This window comes from Pygocentrus nattereri, chromosome 19 (assembly GCF_015220715.1).
Source record: "Pygocentrus nattereri isolate fPygNat1 chromosome 19, fPygNat1.pri, whole genome shotgun sequence".
NCBI lineage: Eukaryota > Metazoa > Chordata > Actinopteri > Characiformes > Serrasalmidae > Pygocentrus > Pygocentrus nattereri.
In genome coordinates this window covers 21,634,366-21,656,574 of record NC_051229.1, presented here as the reverse complement: position 1 = coordinate 21,656,574, position 22,209 = coordinate 21,634,366, and the positions used below count along the sequence as shown (strand labels likewise).

Here is a 22,209-nt window from a genome sequence, read left to right as displayed (position 1 = left end):
GTCGCCAAGGTAAACTTTCATTTTACCATAATCAACATTGCGTATAATACTCAGAAGAGGTTCGCTGATGCTTTTGGATATTTAATAAAATGGCTACATATGTGTTATAGACATGAGGACCCCAGGTTTCTATCACCGCCACTGTAAAGAAATCTGAGTCTGCAAGCCTCTGTACAATTAACCATTTTGAATGCAATGTTTGCATCCCAAGATTATCAAATAGTTATTGTGAAGATATTAAGCACATAATGACCTTATGTATGTTGATTTGATTGTATTACTGTTATTATTGTTGCTGCTACTAGTAGTAGTAGTAGTAGTAGTAGTAATAATAATGTAAACAAAGCAATAGCATTCAACATTTACAACTAAGTGCAAATGAATCTAAATCTGCTATCCACATTCAATTTCAGTTTAGGTTTGGTCAGTTTCATCTGGAGTGATAATAAGGGGAAGGGAAGTATTTCACCCTGCTAGATTACCCTGACAGAATTCCCTCGACTATCGGCGTGGCATTAAGAACTAAGGGATGAACTCTTTAAAAAAGCATATAACACAATGAAAAACAACTCAATAAAATATACTGGCACTGTAGAACTTATTTTCATTGCCCGGTGTATTACGAATTGTTTAGGCAATTCACAGAATGGTGGGTTTGTTCATTTTACCATGAGTTAGCGGGATTACTATCCAAAACCAGTAAGGAGCCTAGCTGATGTAAAACTGATCGCCACACCAAGCTGACACAAGAAAGCCACTGAAAGGGGACTGTTATAAGTCAAACTTTCCAAAATAAGGACGCTATTCCTCTCACTGCCTCAGCGGGCTGCTGTGCTAGCATGTCAAGAGCGCGGCGGAAACGCACGTGGCGGCGTTGCGTAGGCAACACTGCAAGACTGCGTTATTCTTTCTCCACCCGCATTGCAAACGCCCCGCCCTCTGCACTGCGATTGCCTAGTAGGCCAAACTCAACGTGCGTAGAACAGCGGGAATGTGCCAGTAGCCAATCGCAGCGCAGATGGCAGTATGCCATTAGCCAATCGCTGTGCAGGGGGCGGGGTTTGTCGGAGTACAGGTGGGGAAAAAAACTTCGGCGGCCAGACTGCGTTTGGGCGTACCGCGCAGGCGCACTGCAGCTCCGCCTTTTCCAGGGCAGTGCTGCAGGCGGACCGCAGAGAGCCAGCGTGATTTGGGATGAGGGGGGGGGCGCAGCCTACTGTCTTAAACTTACAGGATAGGAAAAGCCTCTAAAATGACAGATAGAAACGATTTTATCGCACAAATCTCTCAGCCACCCGCCTTGACATCCTTAACCGCGGCCCTGTGAGGACTTTGCGGGTCAAGCTGAAGATCGATGAAGCCAAAAGCAACCTGAGGATAATGCCAGGGAACACATGAAAACTACTGCAGCTGGGCTGAGCAGCGCTGGAGAAAAGACAGAATGGCTTTTATCGTCAGATCAGAGCTTCGAGCCGAGCGTGTGCCGGACGTTTAGGAGGTTTAAGAGTCCCTGGTGATCCTCGAGCACGCCAAGTGCTCCGTTATCTCCGTTATTCGGCAGTTAGGTTTTGGCGCATTGGAGCTCCGGCCGCTGGAATGTCAGCCGCTGCATAGCGGAGGGCGAGAGAACATGGGAGAGGCGGCCGATGCCAGAGAGGCCAAGGAGGCCAGGAGGACCTTCATCGTCCCGGCCATCAAATCCTTCGACCACTACGACTTCGCAAGGGCTAAAATATCGAGCAGTTTGACGTGGCTCGTGGCCAAAGCCTTTGGGTCAGGTAGGGGGCGTCTTTTCACCCATTTACAGAGTCTGGCTGAGAAGAAACATCACGCTCGGCAAAAAAGGAACAGGCAAAAAAATCAATATTTTGCAGTTGTCATGATGTTAGAGTAAAGCTAACAGCTACGTTGTTGTGTTTTTTCCCGCGAGGCTGTGTTTCCTGGTTACTGCGCTGCCTCAGAAAATCTGTCAGTAATGGAAAGTAACGTGAAACCATTCCGGCGTCATTACTGCTTAAAATGAATCACAAAAGGGAAAACGGAAAAAATGATGGCCTCCAGCGTCTCCCGGTGTGGTTAGTTTAACAGATTAGCATAGTAGTCTACAAACTGTTGCGCTTCTCCTTTGAAATTTGGGGAAGAGGAGATTCCAGCAGGGTAAGCTGTCCTGAGGCGGGAGAAAAGCCTCAACAACAGGCTCGTTTTAGAGTTTAAACACAGTGTTAACGACTCAGTGTGTTCATAAAAGGTGGATTGATAGATGAGTCGTGGAACATTCAGGTGAATTATTAATACAGGTACAGTGTGTCTGACTGAAATGGCTGAGAACAGAGGCCCACGGTTAAAGACATGCCTGCTATAACTAGTTGTATCACTCCTGGGCTTGTCCTTCTCAGTCTTTGCAAAGGGAGGTTATTACTCGCTGTTAGATACAGTTACGCCTGGAAAGCACATTAACTCTGCACATAAACATTTAGAAGTCAGTCCGCCACTCGTTGTAACATCCGCTCATTCTGGACCTCTTCTGGTTTTAGACAGGCTAAACTTAGAGCTGGTAACTGCTGGAAGAAAATGTGTTTCAGAGAGATGAACACAACACAGACAGGGTGTTTCAGAGAGATGGACCCAACACCTACAGGGTGTTTCAGAGAGATGGACCCAACACCTACAGGGTGTTTCAGAGAGATGGACCCAGCACAGACAGGGTGTTTCAGAGAGATGGACCCAACACCTACAGGGTGTTTCAGAGAGATGGACCCAACACAGACAGGGTGTTTCAGAGAGGTGGACCCAACACAGACAGGGTGTTTCAGAGAGATGGACCCAGCACAGACAGGGTGTTTCAGAGAGATGGACCCAACACCTACAGGGTGTTTCAGAGAGATGGACCCAACACCTACAGGGTGTTTCAGAGAGATGGACCCAACACCTACAGGGTGTTTCAGAGAGATGGACCCAGCACAGACAGGGTGTTTCAGAGAGATGGACCCAACACAGACAGGGTGTTTCAGAGAGATGGACCCAACACCTACAGGGTGTTTCAGAGAGATGGACCCAGCACAGACAGGGTGTTTCAGAGAGATGGACCCAACACCTACAGGGTGTTTCAGAGAGGTGGACCCAACACAGACAGGGTGTTTCAGAGAGATGGACCCAGCACAGACAGGGTGTTTCAGAGAGATGGACCCACCACAGACAGGGTGTTTCAGAGAGAATGACACAACACAGACAGGGTGTTTCAGAGAGATGGACCCAACACAGACAACGTGTTTCAGAGAGATGGACCCAGCACAGACAGGGTGTTTCAGAGAGATGGACCCAACACAGACAGGGTGTTTCAGAGAGATGAACACAACACAGACAGGGTGTTTCAGAGAGATGGACCCAGCACAGACAGGGTGTTTCAGAGAGATGAACACAACACAGACAGGGTGTTTCAGAGGGATGGACCCAACACGGACAGCGTGTTTCAGAGAGATGGACCCAACACAGACAGGGTGTTTCAGAGAGATGAACACAACACAGACAGGGTGTTTCAGAGAGATGGACCCAACACGGACAGCGTGTTTCAGAGAGATGAACACAACACAGACAGGGTGTTTCAGAGAGATGGACCCAGCACAGACAGGGTGTTTCAGAGAGATGGACCCAGCACAGACAGGGTGTTTCAGAGAGATGGACCCAACACAGACAGGGTGTTTCAGAGAGATGAACACAGCACAGACAGGGTGTTTCAGAGAGATGAACACAACACAGACAGGGTGTTTCAGAGAGGTGGACCCAACACCTACAGGGTGTTTCAGAGAGATGGACCCAACACAGACAGGGTGTTTCAGAGAGATGGACCCAACACCTACAGGGTGTTTCAGAGAGATGGACCCAACACCTACAGGGTGTTTCAGAGAGATGGACCCAGCACAGACAGGGTGTTTCAGAGAGATGGACCCAACACCTACAGGGTGTTTCAGAAAGATGGACCCAGCACAGACAGGGTGTTTCAGAGAGATGGACCCAACACAGACAGGGTGTTTCAGAGAGACGGACCCAACACAGACAGGGTGTTTCAGAGAGGTGGACCCAACACAGACAGGGTGTTTCAGAGAGATGGACCCAGCACAGACAGGGTGTTTCAGAGAGATGGACCCAACACCTACAGGGTGTTTCAGAGAGACGGACCCAACACCGACAGGGTGTTTCAGAGAGATGAACACAGCACAGACAGGGTGTTTCAGAGAGATGGACCCAACACAGACAGCGTGTTTCAGAGAGATGGACCCAACACAGACAGGGTGTTTCAGAGAGATGGACCCAACACAGACAGGGTGTTTCAGAGAGATGCGCAAGTGTTGTGGAGTGTTTATGGTTCTGCATAGAACCATTGTCTTTAGTTAAGAACCCTTGAAGGACCATTGTTTTTTAAGTGTGTACATTAGTTTTAAGAGGGGAAACTGAATCTAATAAGAGCTTGTGAAATGCCTTAGATAAGTTAGACCAATCAGAAGCAACCAAACCTCCATGTGTTGTGACATCACAACCAGAGCTTACTGGCAGTCTAGTACACTACGTTCAGGGGTCAAGCCTCCAGCCAAAAAAGGTGGATATTCTGGTCTTCTTGGCCAAAATAAATCAGACCTGAATCTCAATTTATGAAATATTGCAGTATTTAAATTGCAGTTGCGATATTAGTCAGAAAACTTGGAGGGCTGAAAGATTGATTAGGATTATTTGTGTTTATACTGAAATTGCAATTTGAAGGAGTAGAAATACATGCTGAAAATACAGTAAACCACTCAGAACAACACAACCACACTAATGCTGGTCCTTTTGGCTAAAACAGTCTGGACCTTAGTTCATAGTAAAAAATCTCAGTTTAAATCTCAGTTACAATACTGGTCTAAAAATCACAATTAGGTATTTTCCCTAAATCATTCAGCCATAGTGCTGTTTTTATTCTGTTAATGGTTTAGTCCAGTCCTGCCCTCCTACTTGTCTGTGAGTAGGTGTTCATTTAGCGCCCCTTCAAGGTGCTTGGCAGTAAACCAAGACAGGGTGTTTCAGAGAGGTGGACCCAACACAGACAGGGTGTTTCAGAGAGATGGACCCAGCACAGACAGGGTGTTTCAGAGAGATGGACCCAACACCTACAGGGTGTTTCAGAGAGATGAACACAACACAGACAGGGTGTTTCAGAGAGATGGACCCAACACGGACAGCGTGTTTCAGAGAGATGAACACAACACAGACAGGGTGTTTCAGAGAGATGGACCCAACACGGACAGCGTGTTTCAGAGAGATGAACACAACACAGACAGGGTGTTTCAGAGAGATGGACCCAGCACAGACAGGGTGTTTCAGAGAGATGGACCCAGCACAGACAGGGTGTTTCAGAGAGATGGACCCAACACAGACAGGGTGTTTCAGAGAGATGAACACAGCACAGACAGGGTGTTTCAGAGAGATGAACACAACACAGACAGGGTGTTTCAGAGAGGTGGACCCAACACCTACAGGGTGTTTCAGAGAGATGGACCCAACACAGACAGGGTGTTTCAGAGAGATGGACCCAACACCTACAGGGTGTTTCAGAGAGATGGACCCAACACCTACAGGGTGTTTCAGAGAGATGGACCCAGCACAGACAGGGTGTTTCAGAGAGATGGACCCAACACCTACAGGGTGTTTCAGAAAGATGGACCCAGCACAGACAGGGTGTTTCAAAGAGATGGACCCAACACAGACAGGGTGTTTCAGAGAGACGGACCCAACACAGACAGGGTGTTTCAGAGAGACGGACCCAACACAGACAGGGTGTTTCAGAGAGACGGACCCAACACAGACAGGGTGTTTCAGAGAGATGGACCCAACACCTACAGGGTGTTTCAGAGAGACGGACCCAACACCGACAGGGTGTTTCAGAGAGATGAACACAGCACAGACAGGGTGTTTCAGAGAGATGGACCCAACACAGACAGCGTGTTTCAGAGAGATGGACCCAACAGACAGCGTGTTTCAGAGAGATGGACCCAACACAGACATGGTGTTTCAGAGAGATGGACCCAACACAGACAGGGTGTTTCAGAGAGATGGACCCAACACAGACAGGGTGTTTCAGAGAGATGGACCCAACACCTACAGGGTGTTTCAGAGAGATGGACCCAACACAGACAGGGTGTTTCAGAGAGGTGGACCCAACACAGACAGGGTGTTTCAGACAGATGGACCCAACACAGACAGGGTGTTTCAGAGAGATGAACACAACACAGACAGGGTGTTTCAGAGAGATGGACCCAACACAGACAGGGTGTTTCAGAGAGACGGACCCAACACAGACAGGGTGTTTCAGAGAGATGGACCCAACACAGACAGGGTGTTTCAGAGAGATGAACACAGCACAGACAGGGTGTTTCAGAGAGATGGACCCAGCATAGACAGGGTGTTTCAGAGAGATGGACCCAACACAGACAGGGTGTTTCAGAGAGATGGACCCAACACAGACAGGGTGTTTCAGAGAGATGGACCCAACACAGACAGGGTGTTTCAGAGAGATGAACCCAGCACAGACAGGGTGTTTCAGAGAGATGGACCCAACACAGATAGGGTGTTTCAGAGAGATGGACCCAGCACAGACAGGGTGTTTCAGAGAGATGGACCCAGCACAGACAGGGTGTTTCAGAGAGATGGACCCAACACAGACAGGGTGTTTCAGAGAGATGGACCCAGCACAGACAGGGTGTTTCAGAGAGATGGACCCAGCACAGACAGGCTGTTTCAAAACTCAACTACTGTGACAAACTATTGAAGCAACAGTAGTGTTGTGGAGTAGGAAGTGAGGGCACATTTACAGAAGATGAACTTAGATGGCTGTCCCTTTTCATTGACTCCTCTGTTTTCTCGTCTCTTGTCTATGACGTGCTTTGGAGGTAGGGCTGAAAGATTCATCGTTTTTCTGTCGAAATCACAGTTTAAGATGGTGCAGTTTTCAAATAGCAAGAGCTGCATTTTGTTAAATTAAAGCCTACACTCTTAAACGAGATCAAGATTCTTTAAAAAGATGGTTCTTCTGTAAAGACAGTGGATCTATATAGAACCATAGACACCATTTTCATGCTTAAACTGTTCTTTGCATGGTGAAATAGTTCCTCGGAATGATGGAGAATGTGTTGTATATGGCTCTATATAGCACCAAAAAGGGTTCTGTTATTGTTACAGTTTTGTAACAGTTGAAGAACTTTTTGGTGCTATGTAGACTGCTTTTCAGATGGTGCTGTATAGAACCATATACAGCACATTCACCATAAATATAATGAACCATTTCACCATGCAAATAAGTTTTTAAGCATGCGCAAGTGTTGTGGAGTGTTTATGGTTCTGCATAGAACCATTGTCTTTAGTTAAGAACCCTTGAAGGACCATTGTTTTTTAAGTGTGTACATTAGTTTTAAGAGGGGAAACTGAATCTAATAAGAGCTTGTGAAATGCCTTAGATAAGTTAGACCAATCAGAAGCAACCAAACCTCCATGTGTTGTGACATCACAACCAGAGCTTACTGGCAGTCTAGTACACTACGTTCAGGGGTCAAGCCTCCAGCCAAAAAAGGTGGATATTCTGGTCTTCTTGGCCAAAATAAATCAGACCTGAATCTCAATTTATGAAATATTGCAGTATTTAAATTGCAGTTGCGATATTAGTCAGAAAACTTGGAGGGCTGAAAGATTGATTAGGATTATTTGTGTTTATACTGAAATTGCAATTTGAAGGAGTAGAAATACATGCTGAAAATACAGTAAACCACTCAGAACAACACAACCACACTAATGCTGGTCCTTTTGGCTAAAACAGTCTGGACCTTAGTTCATAGTAAAAAATCTCAGTTTAAATCTCAGTTACAATACTGGTCTAAAAATCACAATTAGGTATTTTCCCTAAATCATTCAGCCATAGTGCTGTTTTTATTCTGTTAATGGTTTAGTCCAGTCCTGCCCTCCTACTTGTCTGTGAGTAGGTGTTCATTTAGCGCCCCTTCAAGGTGCTTGGCAGTAAACCAGGGGTGTCACACTCCACCAATAAAAGGGCCGTATTAATCTCATCAAATCTGGGGGCCAGAGAAAAATGTTTTTCTTTTATTTTTAATTAATGTACTGTAACCCAGACTGGACATTGTTTAGTCAAGATGTGCAAAGACATCAACAGTAAAATACAGACACTTGTAATAGACCTTGAAATATTACACGGACACTTTTAACAAATTTAAATGTAGTCACATGCTCGGCCTTCCAAACCTACTGATTTGCTTGAACTAGTCACCTGACATCCTTTCTTTGCTTCAGATTAGTAAGACTTGGACTTGGAGTTTCTGAGCTGCTGAGCTAATGTTAAGTGTTTATAATGGTTGAACTGCAACTGAAACGCATTTTTGTGATATGACTGGTGTAGAATTGTATACAACTGAGGTGTAACCGCTGTCACGTAGACGGTTGTTGGGGTAGAAGAGTCGGAGTGCATGGAGTTGCGGGGCACTGTAGTGCAGTTTTAATAGAAAATTCAAACACTTTTACAGGCCGGATAAGATTGTGTGGGCCTTGTGTTTGACACATGGGCAGTAAAGCATGTGTTGGGGCAGAGGGTCTAATTTTTTATCACTGCAGTGCTTCTCTCCAGTAATGAGCACAGTGAATATCATCTTTACGCTTTCTTGGCTCCACTGACCTTTGCAGTGCACATTGACTTGATTTACTAGTTTCTTTCATCCTCAGGCTGTGAGATGCAGTAGCCTGACCCAATGTAGATGCCTTGATGCTCTTCTCCCTGAACATAGAGACGTATGCTGCACTGCTGTCATTAAGTTTAGGTCTAACCTATCCATGCTCTGCACACAAACATTGCAAGGTTGGACGGCTTTTACAGAACGTTGTCAAAAATGGAAAATTATAACTCAAAATAAATGAACTGTTCACATCATATCACTACAGTGTCGGAGTTTTGATCAGTGGAGATGTCACAGCCGTCTGTGGCCGGGTGTTCAAAAGAGCGTGTCTGGCCTCTCTCTGGGTGGGCAGGATGGCCTCCCTATCACACAGCATGAGGGGGCGTATTTTACCTGGTGTAATGTGATTAGCAATTTGCATTCTCCTCTAAGTGCACTGGTTACTTTGAACTCCTACGCCCACATTGTATTAGCAGCAGCCCAAAAAGATGTGGTGGCTTCATGAATCTTGGAGGACGTCCCAGCCTGGTTCCACTGTTTGATAGGAGGGCACCTAGCTAGCAGGTGGAATTATTAATGACTACAATTGGGAGAAACTTGGGTAAAAAAAAAAAAAGGTTTGCTACACGTTGAGTTTCCAGTTTAAAATACTATGTTATTGAGCTGGACTGTGTTGTTGTGAACTGACAGCAATGAACCTTACCTCGGTAACACAACCAAACACCAGAGTTATCCTAGCTGTGTGACCTTTCACATGCGTGCAAATATTAAAGTTAATAATGTGCTCTAAAAACATACAAAAACTCAGAGTGGTGTGCTACAGTTTCTGGTTAGGTTGAATGTTTTAGTATATATTATATCGCTAGTCTAACCTTGCAGCAGTTGCTCGTAAAGAATGCATTTAGGAGCGCGTGTAAGTCAGTTAGTGTTCAAACGAGGCTCTCCTGTCTTCTCCCTATGAAAACCCATTACTACTCTATCTTTAGCGTCTTCTAAAATCCTTAGCATGATAACAGGATAGAATTTTCCAGAACAGGCCTCAGTGGTAGATGTTTGATTTAAGACACACACACACACACACAAAGATGTGGCTTCTTGTGGTCAAGCAGCCCAACTCACCACAACAGAGAGTCCCTATGGAGTGTGCTATAACAGGAAGGCCTCTGGCGGCTGTGTCTGTGTGTGAGGTCATTACAGGGACTGCCTGTTTTTCCTATCAGACTCTCTGTATTTGGGTCATACAGTATGGGCTCACTTCAATTTTCATTGCACAGAGTGACTTTTCATCTCTCAGATTTGAGCTCCTACACCCACAGTGGATTTTAGGATTGCCTAATAGATCTGCAAGATGTGAGCCAATTATTTGTGGCATTGAAGCTTAAACAGCTGGTGTGTGGCTGCTTATATATCACGACTGCGTTGTAAGCCACTGATCAGTGGTGTGTGAATCAGAGGGGGTGTTAAGGACTGAGGTGATAATGTTTTTTTCTTAAGAGTAAATATTGAATATTGACTTTGATTAAGAGACCCTTATTAGTCCCACAATGGGGAAATTTCACCTCCGCATTTAACCCATCCGTGAAGTGAAACACCACATACACACTAGTGAGCACACACACACTAGGGGGCAGTGAGCACACTTGCCCGGAGTGGTGGACAGTCCAATCCGCAGCGCCCGGGGAGCAGTTGGGGGTTAGGTGTCTTGCTCAAGGACACCTCAGTCATGTGCTGTCGGCTCTGGGGATCGAACCGGCGACCTTCCGGTCACGAGGCTGGATCCCTAACCTCCAGCCCATGACTGCCCCCCTAGATCGTCATGAGATAATAGTTTTGACTGAAACTGGACAGAATTGATGTCTGTAGGAAGGTTGGTTCATGGGATTTCTCACTAAAGCATTATTTGGACAGGAGAAGGTGGTAGTGGCAACTTCTATCAGTGATTTTAGTTCATTTGAATCCACAACGTCAGTGATTTTTATGGCCTTTGTGCTCCAGTGTCAAGAGATTCTGGCACCTTTTTACCTTTTATAAAACGCACCACAGAAATAACCATAGATTCATTATTATGAATCATTATTATGATTATGAAATGCCATCTTATTCTGTGAGAAAGGAAGTGTGGAGATGGAAAAACATTTGATTTTATGCAGTGATGTTGACTGTTGGCTGTGAATTCCCAAGCTAATGACAATACTGATTAGACAGTGCATTCACTTAAGACAATGTGACAGGTTAGGTTGTGGTAAGTGAAATTAGGGTCTAAATTAAAAGTTTTCTACTGGAATTACGAAACAGTACAAATCCAGTAGTCACCCCCATCTCTGACATTTATACTGAGATTTCTTATACCATGTGAATCATCATAAACATTACAAAATTTACAGACATTACAGATGTGGTAAATTGACATTATTCCACCTCCCGATGCAAAGCCAATCCTGTCTGAGTAGTATGTGTCCTAGGATAAATCATCACTGTCATCATAAAACTTCATAACTCATAATTAATTTGTTTTTCATTTCCGTCGGAAATTCAGTTTACAGTGCCAGCTGCGTTTACACAAAGAATTGACCAATAAAAATGGTCAATAATTTTACTTAAAAATGACTTTTATATGATTGTGCTTCCCAATTTTCATATTTGAGTATCCGTGAGGATTAGCAAACTAACCGACTCTGTAGACTTACCTTTTTAGATTAGCACTGGTGTTTTTTAAAATGTTTTAGTATTTAAAAATAGAGAAATTATGATTTCACTTCAGCTAACTACTGCCATGCTGGATGCTGATGAGGATTCATTGTGTTTTTACTGGTAGATGTTCCAACATGCTTGGCAGAGACAAATATTATCACTGTTTTTTGGGGGTAGTTGACATCAGCTAGAGTAGTTAGCTTATCTAGTGATAAAACTGCATTATCTGATTTCTCAGTCACTAATGTGCTTGCGTTAAGGTGCCCTGTTTTGCAGTGGTAAAACTCATTTGACAGTCAGTTAAAACACTAAATTGACATTTCACTGAAGATGTACGGTTTCTTTGTGTTCCTGTGATGAAACATAACAAATAACTCAATAGTGAGTTCAGTTTTCTTAAGCACCTTAAACAGTTAAGAGTCCTTAAACAGTTAAGAGTCCTTAAACAGTTAAGAGCATCCATGCACATCCCTAGTGTTAATTATATGCCTCGGCTACATTCTGACTGGAGATTCTCCACTGAAAGGAAAATTGTAGTCCAAGACTAGTTTTAATCCCTGTCTGGGAAACCAGCTCTAAGTGTTGTTAAGTTAACAATATTTTTTTTTGCTTCTCCTGTGAAGGTTTTTGTTTTTGTTTAAAAACAAAACAACTTGAACAAATCTGTACTTCTTAGGTAGCCTATATCTGGCTACAGCACACTGACCTCTCCTGCTCACCTCCCTTTCTTCTGAATCAGTATCCTGCCTGTCCTGACCGAAAGACCAGCTCAGCACAATAGCGCTGCTGACCAACATGTCACACAAAGACAGGAAGAGTAGCCATTACTGTTAAACACGTCTTTATACTTTGGCCAATCATCAATGTGACTAACAATGGAGTAGCCACTACTTGTTGCTTGTTGCAATTGTATAAAAGGTTCTTAGATTCTATTTAGTGGCAGATTGATTACTTTTGATATTACGTTGCCAAACTTGCCCATCTCTCAGCAGGTCAACCCTATTTGGTGGCTGCCGAGCCCCAAGCTGCCTAAATAATATGTACATGCATATAAAATATCAGTCAAGCAAACATCTGTTGGATGGCAGTTTTTAAAGCAATTGTCTGCTGGTACTGATGGGATGTCACTGTGCATCCTCTAAGAGGTACAACACTAAAATTACTGAAACATTTCAGTACCCTGCAGGGAAAAAATACATAGCCAACAACACGACTAGAATAAAACCACAGCTTAAACAAACAAAAATAGATCATAAAAAAAAGAAGGACGGATAGGGATACAATATAAAGCCCTGTAATTCCAGTGTAATGCATAGATGTTTATTCCATGTTCTTATACCAGCCGTTATCACATATAATCGTTTTTTTTCACAATTGTACTACGAGTGATTCTGTAACATTTCAGAGATATTTATTACAGATTTGGATCAAGTTAGGTCTTTTTTTCTTGTGATAATCATTTCATGCTGCTGTTGTACCTATACTGGGTGTCTTTAAACTGGAATCTGTCTTTGCTGTTCTTCATTATGGATCTGACATGTTGAAAACAGCTGTTAAAGGGTCTTTGCTGTAGATGGTGAAGGGCTACAGAGTTTTCTGCCCTCTGCATAACGTCTGTGGTAGAACTCGTAACTGGGATGAGTGCTTTTGTTTGTGTTACATCACAGTGGCCTCAGGAGTGTGCGTGAGATCAGACGCATGTGACTCGACACTGAGCAGCAGTTGATTGTGAATGTGCAAAAATAAATAAAAGTGGAGCGTTCGGCCCGTCACGCTCATGAAATTTACCTGATGGTCCACTGTCATACAAATAATTGTGATTAGCCATTCAATTGTCTTTTTGAAATGCAAGCTTAAAGTGGCCAAGTTGGCTGATTCGCTACCTTACTCATTAGCTGTGTTTACTTAATAGCTAAGACTCTTCCTGTCAGATCATTACTGTGTGCACTTACACAAACGTCTACGGTTAAGGCCTCAGCATGCTTCTTGCTGAGATGACGTTCGCCTGGCTTCGGCGAACAGTATGACGTAATTGCTAAGATGTACGTAAGATGGACGACTTTGTTTCGCAAGAAGTATCCTGAGTGCTTTGGCAGTGACACCAATATTTTATTGTTAAATGCACATTTGTTAAAAACAATGAATACTTCCTAAATGTAAGCTGTTAAGTCTGTTATTTTGAAGTATTAGTAAGCAGCAAAACATATAGGTTGTCATACTTAAGTTCATAAGAGGACGAGGCTGGCGTTGGCTTCCTACTCGCTGGCTTCTTGTTCAGATTTTTCCGTTTCACCTTAACTAGTGGCAGCATTCTGGACTCACATGTGGCCATAGGTAGAAGTGTGATGGAATCAGTTTCCAGTAGTCGTGGAACTTAACATCGGCCCCAGTAGTAGAGCGTACACGACAGGCAAAACGAAACTGCAGAACGTTTGTGAGCTTGTAAGCTCAGAAAGGTGCTTTAGGCTTCCAGCAACCCTTGCAAACAGAATTTCGCAAAGAGGTATACGGAGTGCTTTACACAGAATGTGCCGTGTTAAGCAAATCTACATGTTTTTCTTGTGGGTTAAAATATAACCAAAAAACCCATTTGTCCGGTTCAGATGCTTTTATTTACATGTACTCTCCTCAACCCAACACACCCAATTCATATTTTATTTGTTGTAGCATAATCTGACTGTGGACTCTAACGACTGTGGAACATGACTAGAGTCAGCTTTAATAACTGTGATCTAAAAAAGGCGACATTAGGTGATGATATAATGATTGTGACTGGTCTACGAAGGGGAGGTTTTCCTTGTTGCAAGCTTTGGAAATGAACATTTTAAAGTCCATGCATTGCATTTGATTGTATGTTGGCTCTTACAAGTGTCTATAAAAGAAGCCTTTACAGGATGTAAGCAGTGCAACAGTGAACTACACAGTGAACTGTAGTCCTTTAAGAAGAACCTGAATGAACCTGCTAACATACAACACACCTTTAGTACTTTAACTCTAAGAGACAGCATCTGTTGTCTGTCAGCATCATACAAAGTAGATTGAAGTCACAGTCAGCTGCTTAGTATCTGTAGTTTACTGTCAGTGGTTGTTATTCATTATCAGCTTTAGACTGATAGTGAGCTTCAGATGGACAGTGTATGTAGTCTGAGGTCAGTTTCAGATGGAAATGGTCTGTAGTTTAGGGCCATTTCAAATGGACAGTTTCTGTAGTTTGGTGATAGTTTCAGAGGCACAGGGTCTGTAGTTTGGGGGTAGTTTCAGATTTACAGGGTCTCTAGTTTATGCATAGTTCCAGATGGACAGGGCCTGTTGTGTGGGGGTAGTTTCACATAAATAGTTTCTGTAGTTTGGTGATGGTTTCAGCTGGACAGTTTCTGTAGTTTGGTGTTAATTTCAGATGGACAGTTTCTGAAGTTTAGGGATTGTTTCAGGTGGGTTGAATCAGTAGTTTAAGGTGACTTTCAGATGGACAAGGTCTGTAGTTTAGGGGTAGTTTCACATGTACAGAGTCTGCAGTTTAGCAACAGTTCCAGTTGGAGATCTGGTTCAGATGGAGATTCAGATGGTTGATGTCCAGTTTAGAATCAGTTTCAAAATTGCAATGTCTGTGGATGGACAGTATCTATAGTGTAGAGCAGTGATCTCCTGAACATCTGCTTTCCTGTATAGTTTAGTTCCAGCCACAATCTGCTACACCTGCTCCAGCTGATTAACTTTTTCAGAAGACCCTGGATCAGATCTATTAATGACAGTCATGGAGTAACAGAATAACTGAAGCTTTGAGGAGGAAAATGCCTGAAACCCCTCCGTCTTCCAACCTAATGCCCTGTATATTCACCTCATTACCTTTTGTTTCCCTTGACAAAATACTTGCAATCCCTACAACCACCCCATCTCCTCCTTGTTCCTCAGTATTATGATAGTTACAAAGGGGATCCAGCCTTCTAGCTACAATCAGAAGCCGCCGAGAACTCCAGCCCATGTTCTTGGAGTTCTCTTCCCTCCCTCGGTCAGTCTTTCCTCATACTACCACCACATGCTGAAGACATGTGCTGAACACGAAATTAGTCATTAAATATGTTTGTTGTGACAGAAATGACTGCCTTCCACACTTAAAACAAAATACTAGGTGTCAGCATGGAAGAGTTTTTGAGCTGTGCACGTGCTTTTTTGAAACCGGCCGCTTAGCCAAAGTACTTGTGCCCCACGTTCCCCAGCGCAGAGAAGCACTCATTAGGCTTCTAACAGTATGTACCAACAATGTAATGACGTCTCACTGGCACTGTGTGTATGAGGTTATTTGCTCTCAGCAGTGCGTCTATTGCGGAAACTTGTATCGCGATAACACTAAAAATATGATTTATCGTGCTGCCCAAATTCAGCTATGTAGTGTAGTTTAGTTTGAGGTGAGTAGTCCCTGTAGATTTACGTTGTAGATCAGAGTCAGTTTCATACATGCAGTGTCTGCCGTCGAGGGTCCTGCTGAGAGGAATGCTGCTGCAGGCTGACTCCTCTTTTCCTCTGTGTGTTTGTCCTTCCGGACTGAGCTGCTTCCTGCCTCCCTCCTCTCCCATGGTTGACCCACACAAAGGGAAAAGGCTTTTCAGGAGCGTGTTCAGGAAGGTGTGTGTGTGTTTTGCTCTGGAGGAGGTGTGCATTCTGGGCAACCTTTTTCAGAGGTTGCCAGAAAATGGTTTCCCCTGACCCAGCAGTTTTGTTGAATGTTTGGAAAAGAGTTTTATTGAGTTTTAATTTTTGGTACATTTCATGACCTCTCTGCTTTACAAAGCTTTACAAGGCCCAAGGCCCCTATTATAAACAGAGCCATAGCCCACCTCTGTTCAAGGTGTGTTTAGTCTCACAAGCCAGCCTTCTGCCTCTTGTCAGAGCATCTGATGTGATTTGCAGCTTAGCAGGGTCAAGAACCACTTACATTGACAGCAAAGGGCCATTTGACTGACATGCAAACTGTTGTTTAAGCGTTATGTGTAGGGGCAGGATACAAAAACGGCTACAGCGAAGCAAACCTACTGGAAACAGTGGTACGCACCGCCAAACCAGCAAGAATATCTTGCTTATTAGTGCTTTAATGAAAACTGTTGAATAACTTCTATTGAAGTGATACAGTGAACTTCACATTTGTTTTCATCCAGCTAATACAGCTTGCCTCAGAAGACTCGCCAACATGTGCAGTGTGGGCCACTGTTTGCAAAATTCTGGAATGCAGCTGACAACATCCTAATATTTGTGAGCAGCTTAACTTGCAAAAGATAAGATACTCTGTGCCCCTGTGGCTTAAACTCATTGCCACTCACATCAGCAGTGCTTTCCTATGGGAGTAGACAATTTGTAGCCATGATTTAGTTAACAAGCAACACAATGGCAGGCTGAAGACCTAAATGACTAGCTCAAATAGAGTCCTCGGACCAATCACAGACAATGGGGGTCCGGGGTCCCCACCTTTACTCTCTTTTTGTTCTTACCGACATTTTATTTTTATTCCCAAAAGCATCACACAAAAAATGCAAGAGAAACTTCTATATACTTATAACCATGGTTAATATTTGAAACAAAACAAATATTTGAAACACCCGAATGCATCCACATGAGACAAACCTGAGGTGACGTTACTGAATTCACGTCACCTGTGAGTATGAGTGTGTGATAAGCTGTGTTTAGTTTAACACATTGAGGTTATTGTTACCAGAGTATGGGATTTCAGTTATATCAGTAACTTTTCATGGACTGTGCACTATTACCTGTAAATCTTATTGTATAAAATCTACAAAATGAGCTGTGAAATAACCCCAGATATTCAGTCTCATTCCAGTTGATTTGCTGGCAGATATACTGCTGTATCATTTGATTTTGGAACCTAGATGAAGCTGAAAACTGTTGGCCCAAACTATGAAACCGAATGTTAAAACCCAGAAAGCATTAGTGAAGGACTTGTCAGGGCAACAGTGATTCTGTTGACTTTATGTAGGCTACTGTGTGCAGTTGCCTAGGTATGCTTTATAGGCTAGAGATGGAAAATATGATGTGTTTTTGTGATAAATTCCATTAGAATACATGTTACTGGGGTTGTCAGTGCTTTTAGAAGACTAAACAACTGCATGTATTGTAAAAAGACAAATTTAGATCTATTATAGAGAGCCTGTGAACAACAGCAACCACTGTAAAATGTAAGTGCATAAACTATTTGGAGGTCTTCTTGGAAGTAGTTTATTTGAAGCCAGCCCTTTACACCGATATCTCATTAATAAAAAAAAAAAAATAAACGTTAATGGCTTAAAAAACTTTGAATCATTATACCGCTAGTTTTCTGAAACATGGCATTGCTGTTTTTCTGTTGTATCGTCCCATTTGTTTGGAAAGTTCAGAAAAACTAAACATGCCTTAATATACTGTGTTGCTGTAAAACCTTTGAGTTTGAATGTTATGTTATTGCTGTCTTCCCCACCCAGACGTGTTGTCTATAAATAACATAATAAAGAGATCACTTATCCTGTACAAATAAACATTACAGACGTCCTGTGATCACGCTAGTTCACAGACATACGTCCAGAAAACCTTATATTGCCTGTTCAGAGTCTGTGCAAGTCTCTGTTCCTTTCAGAGGGACGCGACCATAACGTTCAACAAAAGATCTGTAAACACCACTTAAACACACACGCTCGATGTGCCCAAACACGCAGAAGGGTGTGTACAAAAGCTAAATACTGCACCTTTAAGGCATGCATTTCCTGCTGCTGGAAAACTTGAACACACATTCTCTCTCTCTCACACACACACACACACACACACACACACACACACACACACACTCTGAGGAAATAAGCCGGGAAATGCTGGAATCCACCACCCAGAGTCTGACTCATACTGGAGCAGAGCAAGAAAGAAGGAATCTTGTCCCGCCTCTGCAACCCTGCATTTGAAAGATCCGTACTCAGACTTTGGAAACAGTGAAATATTCTAGTCTTTTAGCTGCCAGTTGACCTTTCCATGCTTTGCCTACAATGCTTTCATAGCAACCGTTGCAAAGTTGGAAAAGCTTTACTGAACGCTGGCAAAAGATAATAAGAAACTGTGACACAACTAATTTTTTGTAAAATATGTAAATTATTAAAATGAAAAACTACTGCTGTGTTTTAAGCCTTGTACACACATAGAACTGCACAAAAGAACAGTTTTTATTGCTGACGTGATTAAGGACGTCACAGTATGTCACAGCATGCTTTTCTTAGCAGTAGTTAAAAATGACTTTCCAACTTCATGTTTGAGTAAAGGTTTTGTTTGATAACTGTGTGAAATGTTGTGTACAGGTAATTGGACTTACAGTTTTTGATAATGTTTCTAAAATGTGCCAATACTTTGTCTGATCTAACATGGTCAAAAATAACAATAATAATAATTGTGACACATTGTGTATCATAAACAACTTCCTAAAGTATTGTGGCCCGTATCCGGCACCTCTAGGCACACTACAAGATTTTTAAACCCATAACAGAGTATAGACAGATGGGCTATCTCACACTATCTAACTGGTTTCTGGATGTTTTTTGAGTGACTGAAATATTGATGATGGCATACATAATGACTTGTTGCTAAACCAAACCAGCTTATTGCTCCTGGTTGCACTGACACTGAAGAGAAGTGGTGGGTAAAATGACATTTGGGTGAGGGTCGTGGATGTGATGTGATTAGCATGGTTGTTTTTAGAGTTTTTAATGCACATGCACTCGTTTGTGTGGTTCATTAAAAAGCATTGCTACACGAGTGAAAGTCTGTTTGCTGTATTTCTAAATTTATTTGTTGTATTTTCTTCTTTTGCGCTCTCTGTTCTCACTGGGGAACCCTTTCAGATTGAGTTGCTGACTAGTATATGCTAATGGATCACACTCATATTTGGGATGAAGAATATCAAATGTTTGATATACTTCAACTAGTTCTGTTACACGATCAGGGGGCTAAAAATCTGAGTCTGTGGCCCTTGCACACGACCTCATTTTCTCTCTCAGCTGTCCACTTGCCTGCCCCAAAATCTTTAGGCTATAGACAGCCAACACAGACTTAGCAAGAAGGAGGAAAAATTGGGGTAAATCAGGGTAAAAGTCATATAGTGTGTATATAGTACAATTACAGGTTTAAACAGACAACTGATTTGTAGAAATGGACCAAAAAAAGCAAATCACTGCTGTCGGAACAAAACCTTGCATCTCCAAAAGAGTAACTTTACAGGATCAGGAAAAAAACAACTTTACGTTTAATGTGAGTCAACGGAACCAGATGGTTTACCAAGTAATTTTGGGCCGTGCATGCACGTGTGTGGAGCTATACTGGAGAGATTCTCTAAATTAGATTCAGTGCATGGTAATGAGATTAGAGGCTGAACAGAGTGTCTCTGTGTCATGCTGAGCTGTAAAGAGTCACAGGTCTCACTCACTGCCCTCAGGTCAGATCACACACGGTCAGAAATCAGTACTGAAGGAACAACTGCATCAAAGAAGAAGTAAGGTTGGGGTCGGTTCCATCAATTGCTTTGATATAAATTCCAGTTCAGCCAATTATGAGAAACTCCTCTTACAGATTATTATTCATGTTTATGCTCAAAGATACTATGTCTAAAAAGCAATGTTGGTTATGACATTGACATTTGTGTGAAAATGACAAAGGTATAGGATTGGATGATATAGTCATGGATTATCAGTAATGGTGCATCATAGTGTAGTGGGTAACACCTCTGCCACTGTAGACTGGGGTTCAGTCCCTGCCTGGGTAAGCACCCTACACCATATCAATGAAAGTCCTTGGGCAAGACTCCTAACACTACCTTCGTATTCCTGTGTAAAGTCATCAAATTGTAAGTTGCGCTGGCTAAGAGTGTCTGCCAAATGCTGTAAATGAGCTAAAATGTACGGCTGATTTGTTTACCCAAAATGGGCATTTGGCTAAGCCAGTAGTGAAATGTGCACAATTTTTTCCTCCCAAATGTAGTTGATCAGCCAATGTTTGGTGTCCAGAGTTTGCTTCTTCAATTTTCCACTGGGGTCTAATGTGGCTAACAAGTAATAAAAGCTTAGCAACCAGTTAGCATCATGCAAACCACCCCACTTGTCACATTGCGATGTTAAATTATCCCAAATAGTTCCCTATTGTTATTTATATTTGTGGTTTCTGACACATATCAGGATTTTTTTCCCCACTGTGAGACCTTCATGAGCTGGGCTGAAGGTACCATGCTTAAGATTAACTATCAACATAACTAGGAATTGACAGGTGCATCAACCATCAATTTCTAAAACTTCCAGAAAATGTAAATGTGCAGCACCATTAGCTTAGTGCCAACATAGTATTATAAACCCCAGTGGGGATTTCTTAACCCTGTGTGTATTTCTCTCTTTCTTTATAGACAGCATCCCGGCAGAGCTGGAAGACCCGTTCTATAAGGATCAGTATGAGCAGGAGCATTTGAAGCCCCCAGTGGTGTCTCTGCTGCTGTCTGCTGAGCTCTACTGCAGGGCTGGGAGTCTGATCCTGCGTAGTGATGCAGCCAAACCCCTGCTTGGTCACAATGGGGTCATCCAGGCCCTCGCACAGAAAGGACTGTATGTCACTGACCAGGAGCGACTTGTCACCGAAAGAGATCTCTGCAAAACGCCTATCCAGATGGTGAGAAACTGTGATGCTATTACTCTTTTCTGATTTGTTTTCAAAGTAGGCGAATTCCTGATAAAGATTAGATCTTCTTGAATGCTCACAGTCTGTAAGGGTTTCTTTGTGACAGGTGCATTTTTGGGCTATAAATTGTTGATATTAAGGTTACCTGGGTTTATTATTATTGGTATAACCACTGCCTAAATGACTGTTTGTTATTTTGTAATATAAATATTAGAAATATTTAATAATAAATTATGTATGAAGACAATTTCTCACTAAAATCCTGCAGGGATTTTACACAAACTTGAATAGCAGTGTGTAATCAAACAATACAGCCAATTAATACACTTTTACAGAATTTCTTTAACAGTGAGTAAATTGCATCATTACTGTATTCTCTTTACTTTCTACTCCCAGACAATTAGTCTACCAGTCAGTGCTACTGAATCATAATATATTTCTGTTTAACAGAAATCATTTGTGGATGTCCAGATACTACAACAATAATGGTCCAATATCTTACATAATGTCCTCTTGACTATAGTTGTACATGTCTGAACTAACCAAAATGCTGTGCTTAAGGAGCACAATAGCAGAATGAATGTGTTGAGTGGCAGCAGCGTGGATAGAAGTGATCTTGTTGCACAGTCTGAACTGAAATGAGTTATGATTGAGTTACATGAGCTGCTACACTTTCACCAACATAAAATGAATTAGCTTCAAATAGGAAAAGCAGATAGAAAGAGGGAACGTAATTGTTATTATACTCCTTACTCATTTACAGTAAAAGATGTACGGTAAAACCTTCACTTTGTAAGTTTTGGGGATTTGGAGACCTCTCTACAGTCGTGGCCAAAAGTTTTGAGAATGGCACAAATTTTAGTTTTCACAAAGTTTGCTGCCTCAGTTTTTTTTAGAACCATTGTCAGACATTTATATGGTATAATGAAGTACAGTTATAAGCATTCGATACATGTGTTAACTTTTTATTGACAAATACATCCAGTTTAAGCAAAGACTTAATATTTACAGTGCTGACCCTTCTTCTTTAAGACTCCTACAATTTGCCTCAGCATGCTGGATATTAGCTTCTGGGCAAAATCTTGAATGATGGCAACCCATTCTTGCCTAATCAGTTCTTGGAGTTAATCAC

The 22,209-nt window shown here is 42.5% G+C and overlaps 1 protein-coding gene across 2 annotated transcripts in view; it reads left to right on the top strand.

The window, feature by feature from the left end:
* The first annotated feature begins 1,169 nt into the window (after positions 1-1,169).
* The window catches only part of camsap2b (calmodulin regulated spectrin-associated protein family, member 2b), a 112,683-nt gene continuing 91,643 nt past the window's right edge, over positions 1,170-22,209 (top strand). For both annotated transcript variants that reach the window (XM_017699166.2, XM_017699165.2), the window contains exons 1-2: positions 1,170-1,778; positions 20,809-21,068. In XM_017699166.2, the coding sequence (XP_017554655.1) occupies positions 1,631-1,778; positions 20,809-21,068 (408 nt within the window). In that variant the 5' untranslated portion in view covers positions 1,170-1,630. The remainder of the gene's footprint in view (positions 1,779-20,808; positions 21,069-22,209) is intronic.